General features: G+C 39.7%; 1 protein-coding gene and 1 long non-coding RNA gene across 4 annotated transcripts in view; one reads left to right on the top strand and one right to left on the bottom strand.

The window, feature by feature from the left end:
• Positions 1–18,320, top strand: part of LOC139759639 (uncharacterized) — a 26,417-nt gene extending 8,097 nt beyond the window's left edge. Inside the window, exons 2-3 of one of the 2 annotated variants that reach the window (XR_011715121.1) lie at positions 2,337–2,428; positions 18,182–18,320. This is a non-coding gene — a long non-coding RNA (uncharacterized lncRNA). Of the gene's footprint in view, positions 1–2,336; positions 2,429–7,198; positions 7,331–18,181 lie in introns of those variants that run through there. The other variant, XR_011715120.1, reaches the window with a different exon arrangement.
• The window catches only part of LOC139759638 (protein SLC31A2-like), a 38,077-nt gene that overhangs the window by 5,784 nt on the left and 12,402 nt on the right, over positions 1–19,891 (bottom strand). The window contains exons 4-5 of one of the 2 annotated variants that reach the window (XM_071682014.1): positions 18,396–18,625; positions 1,551–1,616 (exon numbers count right to left, since the gene is read on the bottom strand). In XM_071682014.1, the coding sequence (XP_071538115.1) occupies positions 1,551–1,616; positions 18,396–18,625 (296 nt within the window). Of the gene's footprint in view, positions 1–1,550; positions 1,617–17,920; positions 18,626–19,891 lie in introns of those variants that run through there. The other variant, XM_071682015.1, reaches the window with a different exon arrangement.

Below are 19,891 nucleotides of genomic sequence, written 5' to 3'. Positions count from 1 at the left end.
GTATTAAGAATATATGGTGTGGGAGGCAAGTTGTTAGAAGCAGTGAAAAGTTTTTATCGAGGATGTAAGGCATGTGTACGTGTAGGAAGAGAGGAAAGTGATTGGTTCTCAGTGAATGTCGGTTTGCGGCAGGGGTGCATTATGTCTCCATGAGTGTTTAATTTGTTTATAGATGGGGTTGTTAAGGAGGTGAAAGCAAGAGTTTTGGAGAGAGGTGCAAGTATGCAGTCTGTTGTGGATGAGAGGGCTTGGGAAGTGAGTCAGTTGTTCGCTGATGATACAGCGCTGGTGGCTGCTTCAGGTGAGAAACTGCAGACGCTGGTGACTGAGTTTGGTAAAGTGTGTGAAAGAAGAAAGCTGAGAGTAAATGTGAATGAGAGTAAGGTTATTAGGTTCAGTAGGGTTGAGGGAGAAGTCAAGTGGGAGATAAGTTTGAATGGAGAAAAACTGGAGGAAGTGAAGGAAGTGAGTCACAGGGTGGGGGAGGGGGCAAAAGTTCTGGGAGCGTTGAAAAATGTGTGGAAGGCGAGAACATTATCTCGAAAAGCAAAAATGGGTATGTTTGAAGGAATAGTGGTTCCAACAATGTTATATGGTTGCGAGGTGTGGGCTGTAGATAGGGTTATGCGGAGGAGGGTGACTGTGTTGGAAATGAGATGTTTGAGGACAATATGTGGTGTGAGGTGGTTTGATCGAGTAAGTATTGAAAGGGTAAAAGAGATGTGTGGTAATAAAAAGAGTGTGGTTGAGAGAACAGGAGAGGGTGTTTTGAAATGGTTTGGTCACATGGAGAGAATGAGTGAGGAAAGATTGACAAAGAGGATATATGTGTCAGAGGTGGAGGGAATGAGGAGAAGTGGGAGACCAAATTGGAGGTGGAAGGATGGAGTGAAAAAGATTTTGAGCGATTGGGACCTGAACATGCAGAAGGGTGAAAGGCGTGCAAGGAATAGAGTGAATTGGAACGATGTGGTATATTGGGGTTGATGTGTTGTCAATGGATTGAACTAGAGAATGTGAAGCATCTGGGGTAAACCATGGAAAGTTTTGTGGGGCCTGGATGTGAAAAGGGAGCTGTGGTTTCGGTTCATTATACATGACAGCTAGAGACTGAGTGTGAACGAATGTGGCCTTTGTTGTCTTTTTCTAGCACTACCTCGTGTGCATGCGAGGGGAGGGGGTTGTCATTTCATGTGTGGCGGGGTGGCTATGGGAATGAATAAATTTAGGCAGCAAGTATGAATTATGTACATGTGTATATATATATATATGTCTGTGTATGTATATATATGTATACGTTGAAATGTATAGGTATGTACACGTGCGTGTGTGGACATGTATGTATATACACATGTATGTGAGTGGGTTGGGCCATTCTTTCGTCTGTTTCCTTGTGCTACCTTGCTAACGCGGGAGACAGCGACAAAGAATATTAAATAAATATAATATATATATATTATTTTTTTATTTATTTATTTATTTATTTAAGGATGATGTGTAAATATAATAAGGATAAGTAAAGAATTAAAATAATGTACTACAGTACTAACCATAAATACTGCTGTAAAGAACATTCTCAGCTTCCTTGTGATCCCCAGCTGCTTGAAGTGGGACATCTGAAGGCAAGATGAACCAGTTTTTATCAGTGACTATAAAAGTGGACAATATTTCATAGAAAGTTTAGAAAAAAGGCTTATGACCTAGTTCCCCTCTTCCTATGCAGATAATGCATGGAAACTAAAAAATATCATTCAGACCATGGCAATAAATATAAGTAACCATTTTGCATGAAATTGATGCCTTGCATAAAAAAAATCCATGAAAAGTTCATGGATTTTTTATTCACTGCCAGGGCAGCATAACATGGTCATGCTGCTGTCCCTAACATAGAAGGGAAAAATATCAGATTTATTGTATATCAGCACATGGTGGTGGTGAACATTAACACTGATATTTATGCTCACATGGCATTTCTGACAGCAGAAATCCCATTTGTACCATCTGTGGTGTAAGCAGAAAAGTTGCCACATTTGTTATATCCTCAGTGAGAGGGTTAAATTGCACTTTAGAGAAAGAAGTGCTCTAAAGTGAGGTAATTGCTGCTTTATAGTTAGCTTTTAGAATTCTTTTGTAAGTTTTCTGCAGAAAGTTTAAGGGTAAAAAATTGGAACTGCTTATACTGTGTAGCAACTCCATCAAAAATAGACTTCTTTAATGAGATAAACATGTTAAACTTTTACTTTAAGTATTACCAGTGCTTAGATTTTTGGGTTTGTCATTCCAGTGCATTACATAAAATTTAATGCTTCCACCCCTTCCTTCTATCTTTTCTTTAGGTCACACCCTACACTCAGAAGTACATCTTTAAAAGCTTGTAAACCATGGGGTTCTGGCCAATCAGATGATGACCTTAGTGATGTTAAAATTGGTAAGTGCAAAACTTTATATGTTTTCCTAAGATACAGTTTGAAGCATCCACTGATTTTTCACCATTGGCAGTGCAAAGGCCAGTTTCTAAAATAAAATATATCCTGCATGGTCCTGTTAAATGTTTTGTAGAAAAATCATCCATGGAAGAATGGTTTCCTGTTTTTCCAGTGTGGAAATTATTCGTAGGTTTGTTTACTGAGTTTGGAAAATGGAGAATGGAGAAAGTTTAGAGTAAATGTGAATAAGAGCAAGGTTATTAGCTTTAGTAGGCTTGAGGGACAAGTGAATTGGGATGTAAGTTTGAATGGAGAAAAATTGGAGGAAGAGAAGTGTTTTAGGTGTCTGGGAGTGGACTTAGGAGCAGATGGAACCATGGAAGTGGAAGTGAGTCACAGGGAGGGGGAGGGGGCGAAAGTTCTGGGAGTGATGAAGAATGTGTCGAGGGAGAGAATGTTGTCTCTGAGAACAAAGATGGGTATGTTTGAAGGAATAGTGGTTCCAATAATGTTATATGGTTATGAGGCATGGGCTATAGATAGGGCTGTGCAGGGAAGGTGGATGTGTTGGAGGTGTAACGTTTGAGGAAAATGTGTGGTGTGAGGTAGTTTGGTTGAGTGAATGATGAGGGGGTAAGAGAGATGTGTGGAAATAAAAAGTATGGTTGAGAGAGCAGAAGAGGGTGTGTTGAAATGTTCTGGACATATGGAGAGAATGAGTGAGGAAAGGTTGACAAAGAGAATATATGTGTCAGAGATGGAGGGAACAAGGAGAAGCGGGAGACCAAATAGGAGGTGGAAGGATGGAGTGAAAAAGATTTTGAGCAATTAGGCCCTTGAACATACTGGAGGGTGAAAGGCATGCAAGGAATAGAGTGAATTGGAATGATGTGGTATACCAGAATTGATGTGCTGTCAATGGAGTGAACCAGAGCATGTGAAATGTCTGGGGTAAACCATGGAAAGGTACGTGGAGCCTGGATGTGGATAGGGAGCTGTGGTTTCAGTGCATTACATGACAGCTAGAGACTGAGTGTGAACAAAAGTGGCCTTTTTTTTTTGTTTTCCTTGCGCTGCCTTGCTGAAGCATGGGGTGGGTAGTGATGCTGTTTCCTGTGGGGTAGGGTAGTGCCAGGAACGTATGAAGGCAAGCAGGTATGAATATTTACATATGTATGTGTTCCTATGAGTCCACGGGGAAAATGAAACACTATACATTCCCAAGTGCACTTTTGTGTAATAATCACATAATCAGGGGAGACACAAGAGAGAAATATAACAGTCAGTTGATATACAACGAAGAGACAAAGCTAGGAATATACTTGATCCCGTGGAAAATTGTGATCCTTTCCAACATATGTGTATGTGTATACGTTGATATGTATATGCACATGAATGGGCGTTTATGTATATATGTGTATATGAGTGGATGGGCAGTTCTTTGTCTGTTTTCTGGTGCTACCTCGCTGACATGGAAAACAGCAATCAAGTATAATAAATATATATAAAGCCAGGTACCCATTTTATCGACCAGCCCACACAGGACTGACAGTTAACTGGGTTAATTGTGGATCAGCTGCTTTGACCAGGATTCAAACCTATGTGGATTTGACTCCTGGGCAGCCCATAAATGCATCACAGAGAGCAATGCTAACTGCTACACGACAGGTTCATAGCCTCAAAGCTCAATGTAGTGTTAGGAACAAAGAAACAGTGGCCTCATTTGCACATATCCCCTCCTTGGAAAAATCATAAAGCACTAAACACCCATTGTTACAAGTGAAAACAACTGTTAGCTGTAAGGAAAACATGGTACAAAAAGAGACATCTGCCCACCATACCATCCCACAGCAATAACAAAAAAAATCATATTTTAAAATTCCACATCTACCTAACATTAAATTCAGTGATTAAAAAGGGGAGCATAACTATACGGACATGGTTAAAAAGGGTCATGAAAAGACATAGTAATCCCTAAGTATTTATTTGCTTTCAACAGGACTGAAAGCGATACACAACATATCCACAACTTCATGATAAAAGCACCTTAAAAAATTATCTAAATATCAATTATCACAATATAACATCATCAGTAAAAGTCTTGAGCAAGAAGTCTAAATTTCTGAAGCTGTTAAAGCTGTGTGAAAAAATTTGATATGATGTTCAAATTTGCAGGATAATCACACCAAACCTTTGAAAAAATAGTTACATGATAAAAAATTCAAGCTACAAAAGAAGCAAGCAATATAAAACTTTAAATTTTTTAAAAAACCCATTCACTATTTTCAGCTACCAAAGTAGCTTCTAATCTTTGTTATTTTCTGTCTAAAGATTATTATCAAAGAATATCAACAGTTGGGAACTTTGCATGCAGACTGCTCATATAAGTATTCAGGACTGCATCGAGGTCACTGACACTAATCTGTTTTATAACTATGATTGTATAATAATGGTTTGTTCCAAGATGAAACAGTACAGCCCACTCCCTTTGAATGTGAAAATTAAGAGTCAAAAATCACAAAAGTTTGATGTTGCTTCCCTTGTAATGAAGTCTGTCATGCTGTTGGATAAAGGAATAGAGATTCAGAATAGGCTATACTCCCTGCAGCACAAAAAACAAAGATGTATATCAATCCTGCCCTTGCAACTACCTGCAGTAATGCTGGAGTTGGGAACCACTGTCATCATGTAGTCTTATACCTATGATCTCAGTATTATTCATCCAGCAAATAAATGTCACCATGACATTAATACATGTATAGTGTCTACAAGCAAAACTTTGTCCATGCGATCATTCACGGCCTCCCTGACAATGTCATTCTGCCACCAAAAGCTATCTATGGGGTGATGATCTGGGGTTGCTTTAACATTTCTTTTCTCAGGAGATTATCTGTAGATCTAGAAGTCTTCCTTAGCAAACGGGTAGGTTTTGGTTGTGGGATGATGATGTCATGGAGGCCATGAATGCTGGCAAGTAGCTGCCTGATCATGCATTCTAAGCACCCAGTGAGGCTTAGACGTCTCATGTATACCCACATTTTCTTGCTTCCAAGCAAGAATTTTGGCTTTTTTCTCTAGAAATGCATGAGCCAAAATCTTGAAGCACAGGTGGTAGAAAGACAGCACCCAGCACCCTGAAGCAAAGTCCCAAAATGAAGTGGCAGCCAGGAGGAGTAAAGAAAGAAAATCCTTCCCTAACAATAGCCTGAGGCATAGTGAGGGGGGTTGGTGCCCAAACCATTTAGATCCACTCAGCGACCAGATGTATGATGATTTCACCCTGAGAGTGTCATATGCTTGTACCTATGTATTTCCTTTGAAAATAGATGGGTTGGACAAGTTTTTTTTTTTCTTTTTTTCTTCAGACACTGTATATGTAGGAATAGAGTATCCAGAGGCCATAACATGAATTAAGTAAGGAAATTTTAAATAAAGATGAGAAGAAATACTTTTTATAGTAAAAGGGAGGTGAATAAATGGAGCAGACTGACTGAGGACATGGGTACTACAGACAGTACATATAAATTTAAGAAGCTGTATTATAGTAGAGAATGTTCATGAGATGGAGCCTCAAATGTGTAACCCCCTTCTCTTGTACAGTAAAAATGCATAATTACATGTCTACAGTGAGTTAGTAAGGAAGACGGTATGAGGTTAAACTTGATTTCCTCAGATTTACAAAATGCCCATTAAGAGCCAAACAAATGACAAATAATCTCAATCTTCTATTTATGGATGTCACTTACCAATTTCTACTTCAATTAAATCTATTCAAAAGTCCTAAAGATCAACTTTCTACTTCAATCAAATCTATTCAGAAATCTTAAAGATCAACACCATTAAAAAATTCTGAAGATCAACACTGCTATTTTCACAGCTTAGGTCTCAGATATTCAGTTACTGTTATTCAGTGGACTTAAGTTAGCTGATAAGTAGGAAAATTTTTCCCTTCTTAGGGATGGGATGTACCACACATGCTTCTAAGAAGAAGGAAAAGTTCTGGTTTCTAAACAGAAACAACAAATGAGCAAGCACAGATGCAAGTTCAGAGGCTCACTCTTGTAGTATGCAGGGATAGATGCCATCAGGACCACAAGCCATGCTTTGTCCAGAGAAAGAAGTACTTTTCTAACAGACTGGGAAGAGATTTCAGGGAGGGGCATAGGATTAGTAAGAGGAGCATCAGTGGATGAAAGAATGTTACATCCATCCAAAATGGAGATAGAGGAGAAACAGGAACCAAAAAGTGTTGCTTTGTCTACAGGAGAGACAGGTATAGTACTGTCAGTATGGAAAAGTGAAGGATTGATAGAGTGACAAAAGTTGATAGTGATACCCTTAGTTAAAGACTACAAAGACCTATCTAACAAAATATATCTCTGATGTCCATTCCCTTTGGAAACTCTCTCCACTGCCACTCCTTAGTCTTTAGAACTTCACCCTTAACAGGCCAGTGCAGAAGGCAACTCTAGTGCAGTGTCTCCAGAGGCTCACACCTAATGCTCTTGCCAACTACTTCTACCTTATATTCCTGCCTAATGTTCCAACCTACTACTACTTGCTAATGCTCCTATCTACTATTTCTACATAATGCTCCTGTTTAACATTCCTACTTACTACTTCTACCTATTGTTCCCATCATTTTGCCTAAAAGCAGGGCCAGTGCAAAGCGCTAACTGCAGGAAAATCTAGAGTTGCAAAGAATGAGTCATGCCAGTTATATGTTGTAAAGTGTTATGTGTAACAAAGAGAGACTTTTTGTTTGTGGACAGAATGCCAGCAGTCCACATGTGGGTGAGGCAGCAGGGAAGACACTTACCAGAGTCAAAGGAACCTGATTTGACAACCATTAAAGTGCGGGCTCACTACACAGCTGTCACTAACCTTCCCAATACCCAGGTGTGTAGTATATATATTTTATTTATTTTTTTTATTTTGCTTTGTCGCTGTCTCCCGCGTTTGCGAGGTAGCGCAAGGAAACAGACGAAAGAAATGGCCCATCCCACCCCATACACATGTATATACATACACGTCCACACACGCAAATATACATACCTATACATCTCAATGTACACATATATATACACACACAGACATATACATATATACACATGTACATAATTCATACTTACTGCCTTTATTTATTTCCATCGCCACCTCACCACACATGGAATAACATCCCCCTCCCCCTCTCATGTGTGTGAGGTAGCGCTAGGAAAAGATAACAAAGGCCCCATTCGTCCACACTCAGTCTCTAGCTGCCACGCAATAATGCCCGAAACCACAGCTCCCCCTCCACATCCAGGCCCCACAGAACTTTCCATGGTTCACCCCAGACGCTTCACATGCCCTGATTCAATCGATCCAGTTCACTCTATTCCTTGCCCGCCTTTCACCCTCCTGCATGTTCAGGCCCCAATCACTCAAAACCTTTTTCACTCCATCTTTCCACCTCCAATTTGGTCTCCCACTTCTCCTCGTTCCCTCCACCTCCGACACATATATCCTCTTGGTCAATCTTTCCTCACTCATTCTCTCCATGTGCCCAAACCATTTCAAAACACCCTCTTCTGCTTTCTCAACCACGCTCTTTTTATTTCCACACATCTCTCTTACCCTTACATTACTTACTCGATCAAACCATCTCACACCACATAATGTCCTCAAACATCTCATTTCCAGCACATCCACCCTCCTGCGCACAACTCTATCCATAGCCCACGCCTCGCAACCATACAACATTTTTGGAACCACTATTCCTTCAAACATACCCCTTTTTGCTTTCCGAGATAATGTTCTCGACTTACACACACACACACACACACACACACACACATACTATTTTTTTTCATACTATTCGCTATTTCCCGCGATAGTGAGGTAGCGTTAAGAACAGAGGACTGGGCCTTTTTTGGAATATCCTCACCTGGCCCCCTCTGTTCCTTCTTTTGGAAAATTAAAAAAAAAAAAAAATGAGAGGGGAGGATTTCCAGCCCCCTGCTCCCTCCCCTTTTAGTCGCCTTCTACGACACGCAGGGAATACGTGGGAAGTATTCTTAATCCCCTATCCCCAGGGATAATATATATATATATATATATATATATATATATATATATATATATATATATATATATATATATATATATAATGTATATATATGTGTAAGTTGAGATGTATGGGTGTGTATATTTGCGTGTGGGGACGTGTATGTGTGTACATGTGTATGGGGGTGGGTTAGGCCATTTCTTTCGTCTGTTTCCTTGCGCTACCTCGCAAATGCGGGAGACAGCGACAAAGCAAAACAACGAATAAAAAAAAATATATATATATATTATCCCTGGGGATAGGGGATTAAGAATACTTCCCACGTATTCCCTGCGTGTCGTAGAAGGTGACTAAAAGGGGAGGGAGTGGGGGGCTGGAAATCCTCCCCTCATTTTTTTTTTTCTTATTTTTTAATTTTCCAAAAGAAGGAACAGAGTGGGGCCAGGTGAGAATATTCCACAAGGGCCCAGTCCTCTGTTCTTAACGCTACCTTGCTAACACGGGATATGGCGAACAGTTTAAAAGAAAAAAGATATATATATTTATTTATTTAATTTGCTTTGTCGCTGTCTCCCGCGTTAGCGAGGTAGCACAAGGAAACAGACATGATAGCGAGATAGCGCTAGGAAAAGACAACAAAGGCCACATTCATTCAAACTCAGTCTCTAGTTGTCATGTGTAATGCACCAAAACCACAGCTCCCTTTCCACATCCAGGCCCCACAAAACTCTCCATGGCTTAACCCAGATGCTTCACATGCCCTGGTTCAATCCACTTACAGCACGTCGACCCCGGTACACCACTTGTTCCAATTCACTCTATTCCTAGCACGCCTTTCACCCTTCTACATGTTCAGACACGAATAACTCAAGGCTTTTCCAGTCCATCCTTCCATCTCCAATTTGGTCTCCCATTTCTCCTTGTTCCCTCCACCTCTGACACATATCCTCTTTGTCAATCTTTTCTCACTCATTCTTTCCATGTGGCCAAACCATCTCAACACACCCTTTTCTGCTCTTTTTATTACCACATATCTCTCTTACCCTTTCATTACTTACTCAATCAAACCACCTCATACCACATATTGTCCTCAAGCATTTTATTTCCAACACATCCACCCCCTCCGCACAAACTTGTCTAAAGCCCACACCTCGTAACCATATTGGAACGACTATTCCTTCAAACATACGCATTTTTGCTCCCAGATAACGTTCTCGCCTTTCACACATTCTTCAATGCTCCCAGTTGTGGTTTCAGTGCATTACACATGACAGCTAGAGAATGAGTGTGAATGAATGTGGCCTTTTTTGTATTTTATATTTATATATACATGTATAAATATTGAAAGCAAGCAAGTATGAATATGTACATGTCTGTGTATGTATATGTGCATTTATGTATATATGTAGGTTTGTGGCAGGGGTGTGTGATGTCTCCATGGTTGTTTAATTTATTTATGGATGGGGTTGTTAGGGAGGTGAATGCAAGGGTTTTGGAAAGAGGGGCAAGTATGCAGTCTGTTGTGGATGAGAGGGGTTGGGAAGTGAGCCAGTTGTTGTTCGCTGATGATACAGTGCTGGGGGCTGATTCATGTGAGAAACTGCAGAAGCTGGTGACTGAGTTTGGTAAAGTGTGTGAAAGAAGAAAGTTAAGAGTAAATGTGAATAAGAGCAAGGTTATTAGGTACAGTAGGGTTGAGGGTCAAGTCAATTGGGAGATAAGTTTGAATGGAGAAAAACTGGAGAAAGTGAAGTGTTTTAGATATCTGGGAGTGGATTTGGCAGCGGATGGAACCATGGAAGCGGAAGTGAATCATAGGGTGGGGAAGGGGGCAAAAATTCTGGGAGCCTTGAAGAATGTGTGGAAGTTGAGAAAATTATTTTGAAAAGCAAAAATGGGTATGTTTGAAGGAATAGTGGTTCCAACAATGTTGTATGGTTGCAAGGCGTGGGCTATGGATAGAGTTGTGTGGAGGAGGGTGGATGTGCTGGAATTGAGATGTTTGAGGACAATATGTGGTGTGAGGTGGTTTGATCGAGTAAGTAATAATAGGGTAAGAGAGATGTGTGGTAATAAAAAGTGTGGTTGAGAGAGCAGAAGAGGGTGTTTTGAAATGGTTTGGTCACATGGAGAGAATGAGTGAGGAAAGATTGACCAAGAGGATATATGTGTCAGAGGTGGAGGGAACGAAGAGAAGTGGGAGACCAAATTGGAGGTGGAAAGATGGAGTGAAAAAGATTTTGAGCGATCGGGGCCTGAACATGCAGGAGGGTGAAAGGCATGCAAGGAATAGAGTGAATTGGAATGATGTGGTATACCAGGGTCGACGTGCTGTCAATGGATTGAACCAGGGCATGTGAAGTGTCTGGGGTAAACCATGGAAAGTTCTGTTGGGCCTGAATGTGGAAAGGGAGCTGTGGTTTCGGTGCATTATTACATGACAGCTAGAGACTGAGTGTGAACGAATGTGGCCTTTGTTGTCTTTTCCTAGCACTACCTCGCGCACATGAGGGGGGAGGGGGGTTGTTATTTCATGTGTGGCAGGGTGGTGATGGGAATGAATAAAGGCAGACAGTATGAATTATGTACATGTGTATATTTGTATATGTTTGTGTGTGTATATATATGTATACGTTGAGATGTATAGGTATGTATATTTGCGTGTGTGGATGTGTATGTATATACCTGTGTATGTGGGTGGGTTGGGCCATTCTTTCGTCTGTTTCCTTGCGCTACCTCACTACTGTGGGATACAGTGACAAAGTATAACAAATAAGTAAATAAATATATAAAATATAAATAAATAAAATACAATAAATATTGCACTGTGGAGGGGGGGGGGGGGGGGGGGGGGGATGAAGGCATGTTCTCTGAGCACTGTTGTGTGTGAGGGCAAAAGTGGATATCTTTTAAGGTATAATAATCCCAATGATGTGTGGCTAAGAGGCATGGACTATAGATGGGGATGTGCAAAAGAGGGTGTTCGAAAAGGAAATGTTTAAGGACAATATATACTGTGATGTGGATCGATTGAGGAAGTAATACAAGGGTAAAAGAGGTGTGGTATTAAGAAGAGTGAGACTGACTTGAAAATGGTGTGCTGAGATGTTTAGGGCACATGGAGAAAATGAGTGAGAGGGAGTTGACAAAGATGATTTGTCAGAAGTGAAGGGGACAGGGAGAAGGAAAGACCAAATTGGAGATGGAAGGATTGTGTGAAAATATTTTGAGTGATCAGGGCCTGAACTCACAGGAGGGTGAAAGATATGCACAGGATAATGGGCTACAGTAAATTGGAGCAATGTGGATTACTTTGGGTAAACTGCTATCAACTGATTGAACCGCAGCATGTGACATCTATCTATCTAGATGCCTGTTCCAATTGGAACTCCTGCAAAGGGATGGCAACAACAGTGTCTTCATAACTAAAGGACTCCATTGCCACTTCTTAGCCTTTGGTGCCTCACCCTGAACAGGCCACTGGCAGAGGGCAACTCTAGTGCAGTGTTTGCAGAGGTTCCCTCCTAAACTTACTTCTTCTATCTACTGCTTCTACCATTTTGTCAAAAGGCAAGGCTAATGCACAGTGCTAAATTTGGGAAAATCTAGAGTTACAAAGAATGAGCTGTGAGAGTTAAGTGTCACTAACCCTCCTGACACCCAGGTAGGTAGTACTGGTAATATACCTCCCTGGTCACTGGCTGCCTACCAACTACATGTGACATGGCTGAAAGAAACCATGAAAAGGTCTTTGGTTATGAATAGAGGGGTGTGGTTTTGGAGTATTGCACATGACAGCTAGAGAATGGGTGTGAGTAATTGTGGCCTTTATCTGTTCCTGGCACTACCCAGTTCAAGTGGGAAATGGCAGACATGTATGAAAAAAAAGTTTTATTCTTTTCATACTTGTCCATTATTTTCTGTGTCAGCAAGATAGCTCTCAGAAGAGATGAAGAATGGCCTCACATACTCACATTCACTTTATTACCATGCCATATATTGCAACAAAACCTGACCCCCCTATCCACAACTAAGCCCCACAGATAAGTAGAAACTTTTTTTGCCCTGGCCACCCCCTTAATGGGAGTTCTCAGAGGGAACGGGCATCAGAAATATAGACAGATAGACAGCTTTACATATATTTTCATGGTTTGAGATAGATCAATTCAAGAAGATATCTCTCTTCCTATACTACACAAGATATTAATTACACATAAATGTTAAATGTTTAATCCCTGGGGATAGGGGAGAAAGAATACTTCCCACGTATTCCCTGCGTGTCGTAGAAGGCGACTAAAAGGGGAGGGAGCGGGGGGCTGGAAATCCTCCCCTCTCGCTTTTTTTTTTTTTTTAATTTTCCAAAAGAAGGAACAGAGAAGGGGGCCAGGTGAGGATATTCCCTCAAAGGCCCAGTCCTCTGTTCTTAACGCTACCTTGCTAATGCGGGAAATGGCGAATAGTTTGAAAAAAAAAAAAAAGAAATGTTAACTGGTGTTCATTGACATATATTCAGATCAGCATAATCTAACCAGATTCTTTTACATTTCCATAAACTTGTATGGCAAATTATGGTTCTGTACCAGATTAATGATATATGGTACAGTAAACCCAAGATTTAATGGACCCCAATTTAACGGACCGGGCAAATAACAATACATTAATAATAATAAAAAAAAGGCACACAACACATTTGATTTTGGTAGCGTGGGGTATACTTGCTTTGTTTCGGTCTTAGTCTGCCTCAAGCTACCATGTAGTCAGGTTGTACATAAAGAATTGTGACTTTATTAAGTAATTTTGCAATCCTTACAATTCAAAATGGCATCAAGTGAAAGAGTTAAGAGAAAGCATGTAAACTGTACATTGTACTATTGTATTAAAAAATGGCCCATAGGTTACATTCTTAATTTAACATACTTTTGGCATTACCAGACACCCCCTCCCCCAATTAGTCCGTTAAATTGAGTGTTTACTGTGTATGTTTTACAGAAAAAATTCCACATCACTACTAAACAATTTTACATAAAAACTACATAATCTCTTGGTAACATGACTCCATACTATAGGTACAAGAAGAAACCTGCACTTCTAATTTCCAATTATATTTTGGGTAAACCTGGGAAAATTTACCAATTGCTTTTCTCAGCATTACATCACTTAACAGATGCAATATTTTTTGTGTCATCTCCCTATGGCAAACACCTAAATATTTCTTTGTATCACCTGCATACCGCAGACACCTAAACCTAAAAATACTCATGTAATGCTCATTAATAGTTTGCTGAAATATTTCTTACATAGGATATTCATCTTGAAAAAAGAAAAGGCATCTACCTAGGCCCTGGAATGGAATTGAATGAAAGAAAAAATAAATCGCAATCTCAGTATTCCATTCCTAATCGAGCGTCAAAAATAGTTTACCTAAATGCAAGTTTTGCAAATGCAGTATATAAGTTATATAAATATAACCAGTAATGCACGCACATACTGGAATCAAAGCTTATGTTTATCAAACTAGTCCTAATAGATACGAAATGAAAGTTGTTTCAAAGACTGCTGGACCTCTTTTGGGTAAATGTGTCCATAATTTATAATTATCCAGTATAAGAATAATTTCACATTTAAAACTACTATGCACATCTCTGGCACATATAATTTCCGGAATTTTTTTTAATTAACCACTTGAAACAACTTGATACCATTTAAAACTATTATTCACTTGATACTCGCATATTTTAATACACAACCTCACATTAATGCAAATCTGTTTTCAGTAAATTTAATGATAGGGACTAGGTATGTTAGAATATTGAGGTAATATGCAATCGAATTATGGTGAAACTGAATGGATCTTAAAATTGTATTAAAGTATGAAAAATGGGTGATGAATGGGTGTGCATTCAATGCCCATACTTTATAAAGTATAGAAGGCCAATGGCTTAATGAGAATTTTCATATCCGCTCAAGATTCTTACATTGAAATAATATACTACTATTGTCACATCAGATCACAACATAAAAGCTGGTTGTAAAGTCAAAGTACACCTTAGGATGTGTTTTGTCACTACTTAATATAAGTAACACACATGTGCATGCTTATTAATCTGCTTTCACTGATAGTGTTTTGACAGTAAAAGCCTTAGCATTTTGGTGCAATGAGCATATGGTTACTGTTACACAGCAAGGAATACGAACATTAGTTTACAAACTTAGTTTCATATCTCGAGTTCCACGTAGATTTAAGGCTCTGTTAACTGTTAATACAAGGCAACCCAAACAGAGGATGAGTCACTGGAGCTGCCTGCAGGCATAAATAGACTGCTGATGATTATAGTGGGTGAATATGCCTCCTTTAGGGACTTGCCATATTTGTGGCTTCCATTGCCATGAGCCATACTTAAGACTAGCCAATCTTGCAAATAATGTGTTTTTCCTAAACGGTAAGTGCATAACTTTTGATTTATGGGAAACCATAATGGTTTAAAAATTTTTTGTACATCTAATCATGTAAATGAAAAATTAATTTTTTTGCATGATAGGAATAGGAATATATGGTGTGGGAAGCAAGTTGTTAGAAGCAGTGAAAAGTTTTTATCGAGGATGTAAGGCATGTGTACGTGTAGGAAGGGAGGAAAGTGATTGGTTCTCAGTGAATGTAGATTTGCGGCAGGGGTGTGTGATGTCTCCATGGTTGTTTAATTTGTTTATGGATGGGGTTGTTAGGGAGGTAAATGCAAGAGTTTTGGAAAGAGGGGCAAGTATGAAGTCTGTTGGGGATGAGAGAGCTTGGGAAGTGAGTCAGTTGTTGTTCGCTGATGATACAGCGCTGGTGGCTGATTCATGTGAGAAACTGCAGAAGCTGGTGACTGAGTTTGGTAAAGTGTGTGAAAGAAGAAAGATAAGAGTAAATGTGAATAAGAGCAAGGTTATTAGGTACAGTAGGGTTGAGGGTCAAGTCAATTGGGAGGTAAGTTTGAATGGAGAAAAACTGGAGGAAGTAAAGTGTTTTAGATATCTGGGAGTGGATCTGGCAGCGGATGGAACCATGGAAGCGGAAGTGGATCATAGGGTGGGGGAGGGGGCGAAAATCCTGGGAGCCTTGAAGAATGTGTGGAAGTCAAGAACATTATCTCAGAAAGCAAAAATGGGTATGTTTGAAGGAATAGTGGTTCCAACAATGTTGTATGGTTGCAAGGCATGGGCTATGGATAGAGTTATGCGCAGGAGGATGGATGTGCTGGAAATGAGATGTTTGAGGACAATGTGTGGTGTGAGGTGGTTTGATCGATTAAGTAACGTAAGGGTAAGAGAGATGTGTGGAAATAAAAAGAGCGTGGTTAAGAGAGCAGAAGAGGGTGTTTTGAAATGGTTTGGGCACATGGAGAGAATGAGTGAGGAAAGATTGACCAAGAGGATATATGTGTCGGAGGTGGAGGGGACGAGGAGAAGTGGGAGACCAAATTGGAGGTGGAAAGATGGAGTGAAAAAGATTTTGTGTGATCGGGGCCTGAACATGCAGGAGGGTGAAAGGAGGGCAAGGAATAGAGTGAATTGGATCGATGTGGTATACCGGGGTTGACGTGCTGTCAGTGGATTGAATCAGGGCATGTGAAGCGTCTGGGGTAAACCATGGAAAGCTGTGTAGGTATGTATATGTGCGTGTGTGGACGTATGTATATACATGTGTATGGGGGTGGTTCGGGCCATTTCTTTCGTCTGTTTCCTTGCGCTACCTCGCAAACGCGGGAGACAGCGGCAGAAAAAAAAAAAAAAAAAAAGGAATAGTCATTCCAGTGTAAATTTTTCCCCCCTAAACTAGGAATGATTATGTTTTAATTCATAAGAAATTTATATATATTTTTTTTATAATACTTTGTCGCTGTCTCCCGCGTAACAAAGCAGCGCATGGAAACAGATAAAAGAATAGCCCAACCCATCCACATACACATGGATATACATAAACAGCCACACATGCACATATACATACCTATACATTTCAATGTATACATACATATACATACACAGACATATAAATATATACACATGTACATATTCATACATGCTACCTTCATCCATTCCCGCCACACATGAAATGGCACCCCCCTCCCCCCATGCATGCACGCGAGGTTGCGCTAAGAAAAGACAACAAAGGCCACATTTGTTCACACTCAGTCTCTAGCTGTCATGTCTAATGCACCGAAACCACAGCTCCCTTTCCACATCCAGGCCCCACAAAACTTTCCATGGTTTACCCCAGACGCTTCACATGCCCTGGTTCAATCAATTTACAGTACATCGACCCCAGTATACCACATCGTTCCAATTCACTCTATTCCTTGCACGCCTTTCACCCTCCTGTATGTTCAGGCCCCGATTGCTTAAAATCTTTTTCACTTCATCCTTCCACCTCCAGTGTGGTCTCCCACTTCTCGTTCCCTCTGCCTCTGACACATATATCCTCTTTGTAAATCTTTCCTCACTCATTCTCTCCATGTGACCAAACCATTTCAATACACCCTCTTCTGCTCTCTCAACCACACTCTTTTTATTACCACACATCTCTCTTACCTTTTCATTACTTACTCGATCAAACCACCTCACACCACATATTGTCCTCAAACATCTCATTTTCAACACATCCACCCTCTTCTTCACAACTCTCTCTATAACCCATGCCTCACAACAATATAACATTGTTGTAACCACTATTCCTTCAAACAGACCCATTGTTGCTCTCCGAGATAACATTCTCACCTTCCACACATTCTTCAACGCTCCCAGAACCTTCGCCCCCTCCCTATGACTCACTTCCGCTTCCATGGTTCCATCCGCTGCTAAATCCACTCCTTTTCATGAATGAAAAAATAACTCTTTTGTACCCTAGGGGTATGCCTAAGAAATCAGCTGCACAACAAAAGGGTTTATATCGTCAGTATAGGTTTTCAACTATAAAACTGTAGAAGTCTATCTGTATGTCACTCTTTGGCTTCAAATTAGAATGAGCTCTTCACTAGTTCATACTGCTATGATAAGTGGCTGTGCTAAGAATTACTATATTAATATTTGACCAATATCAAACTAAGTTGTCGCTCATTTACAGAAATCTATAAAATGTGAAGTTATGTGATGCACAGACTTTAACACTACTGAGCATTAACTTTCTAAAAGTTCATGAGGAACCTAAACACATCACCGTTAAATTTAGACAGTAATGCTGCATTCTAATGAAACTACTGAATATCTTAAATATTCTAAACCTAGAGTAAAATTAGCAGGAAGGGGCCTTGTATATCATTATATGATTTCAATGCATATGTATGGTCTGCATTTCATTATAGCCATTTTCATTGAACATACCCTAGCTAAATTTCATTTTGTTAATTAAATAATAGAGACCTCTATTTGCCAGTTACTAAAAAAACAAGTACTACAGCAGTATTGTTGAGACCAGTAAAAACAATACCTCTCTGCCATACCCTTGCTTTTTGGTGATAATCTACAAGGATTGTCATGAACAATTACTACAATGTATAGCAGCTAACTTGAGGAAGAGAATGTTTAGCTATGCAGCATTAGCATTTCTTTCTCTCATTCTTCTGGGTAAGCATGTACTTGTACCTCAACTTTTATGGTTTCCTGAGGCAGCAACTTAGCTGTATCACTTACATCCACTTCTATAGTATTTCTCCCCTCACTGTCCTCCTCACAGGATTCCCCAAGCAACTTTTCCACTTCAACAATTTGAGCACATTGTCTGCTGACCCCCTGTGTATCATCAGGCTCATCCCTAGAATTTTCAAAAGCCAAATCCATATTGTCAGTATTACGTGAGAATTGTTCAAGCTCAGACGAAGGACGAAGCACCACAGATGACGGCACATTTCCTGATGTTCCATAAGAATTATGTACACTAGATGAGTTACCTTCTGGTCCTTGAGTAGGGTTGATAATCCTATTTGCTGGTTTGGAAGGGAAGGAACCCAAAACTTTACTGGGAAGGTCAAACAGTGCAAAAAAGTAGTATCCAAGGCCAGCACCACCCACTACAGCAATGGTGAAATATGCATTGTAGGTCATTACCACCAGCATCAAGATGTACCCTATGGTGAGGTGCAGCACATGCAGAAAAGACTGTAATATGTGGAACTTCACCCTGTAAAAGAAGATCCTCAGTTAATATATCAATAAATATCAAACAACCTACTACTTGAAAATTCATTTATCTAATATTCTAATGAAATAATTATATGTGCTTTCTCACAGTGAATGACATAGCACAAATATACATGCTCCTGTCACAGCCATCTCAAATGAAGAGTGAACTAAGAGAAAGAGTAAAGAAATTAATCAGATTACCTCAGCTGTTTGTAAATCAGACTCAAAGGAAAAAAATAGTTACAGAAAGAGGAAAAGATGAAAGAATGAAGAAAACTCCACAGCTTCATTATTCTAAGAAAGGAGGTGGTATTATAACTGCCAGTCCTAATATGAACAGTCTACACACACTAACTATGGGAAGCAGAAGCCACACAGACACACACATAGATCATACAAGAAGAGTGAAGGAAACAACTGCAGAACAGGGAAAGGTCAGCAACATAATGGTGGACAAAAAGGGATGGTGGAAGAGAAGTAATACCTGGAGAATTAATAAGATGCAAGACTTTTCATTCTACTCTGGTTAACAGAGAGACAGGGGAAGAACCACCTCAGGCATGTGAGGATAGAGGAGAACAACCGACATGTAAAAAGAGATAAGAAAGAAAGTTCATTTTAACTACTGAATTTGATCAGGTTACTGTTTTCCCATGCTGTACAAGCCAAATGACAAGATTTATATTCAGTGCAAGAAAGGAAATGTATATTAGAATGAGTTAGGTAAGAAAAGTAACCTGAAGTGTGTTAAGTGGATGCATCACTGCATGAGTTAACATGGTTTGAAGAGAAAAGATTATTTAAACAAATAATCCTTGTACAGGAGTGTTCACAGCACTGGCTAGATTGTATACCTGAGTACCTTAGTTTATACCCAGTTGCTCATCATACCTTCAGAGGTACTGTCAAGAACAAATGAACAATTCATCTCCCTCTTCTATCAGTTCATTCATTCTGTTTTTTAAATATCTAGTCATTCTTTGCTCATTATAAAGCCTCTTTCACTGGATATCACATTGTTGCTCATTGTCATCTCATTGTCAGTGTTCAGTAAATATGGAAGCATTATAGTAAAAGAAAAAACTAGATATAAAAAAATCTAAACTGGCAGCACTTAAAAACCACTCAAGTGAATCGGCTGTTTCAACATTTTATTTCAGCTGCATGTCCACATATTCAAAAGCACAGAATCAACAAAGTACTTAATAAATCAAAATGGAGTATGCCAAACAGTATATACAAAGAAGATATCAGAAAACAAAAA

Source organism: Panulirus ornatus, chromosome 33 (assembly GCF_036320965.1).
Source record: "Panulirus ornatus isolate Po-2019 chromosome 33, ASM3632096v1, whole genome shotgun sequence".
In the NCBI taxonomy this organism is placed as follows: Eukaryota; Metazoa; Arthropoda; class Malacostraca; order Decapoda; family Palinuridae; genus Panulirus; species Panulirus ornatus.
The sequence above is the reverse complement of the archived record's forward strand: the minus strand, read 5'-3'. Positions and strand labels throughout refer to the sequence as shown.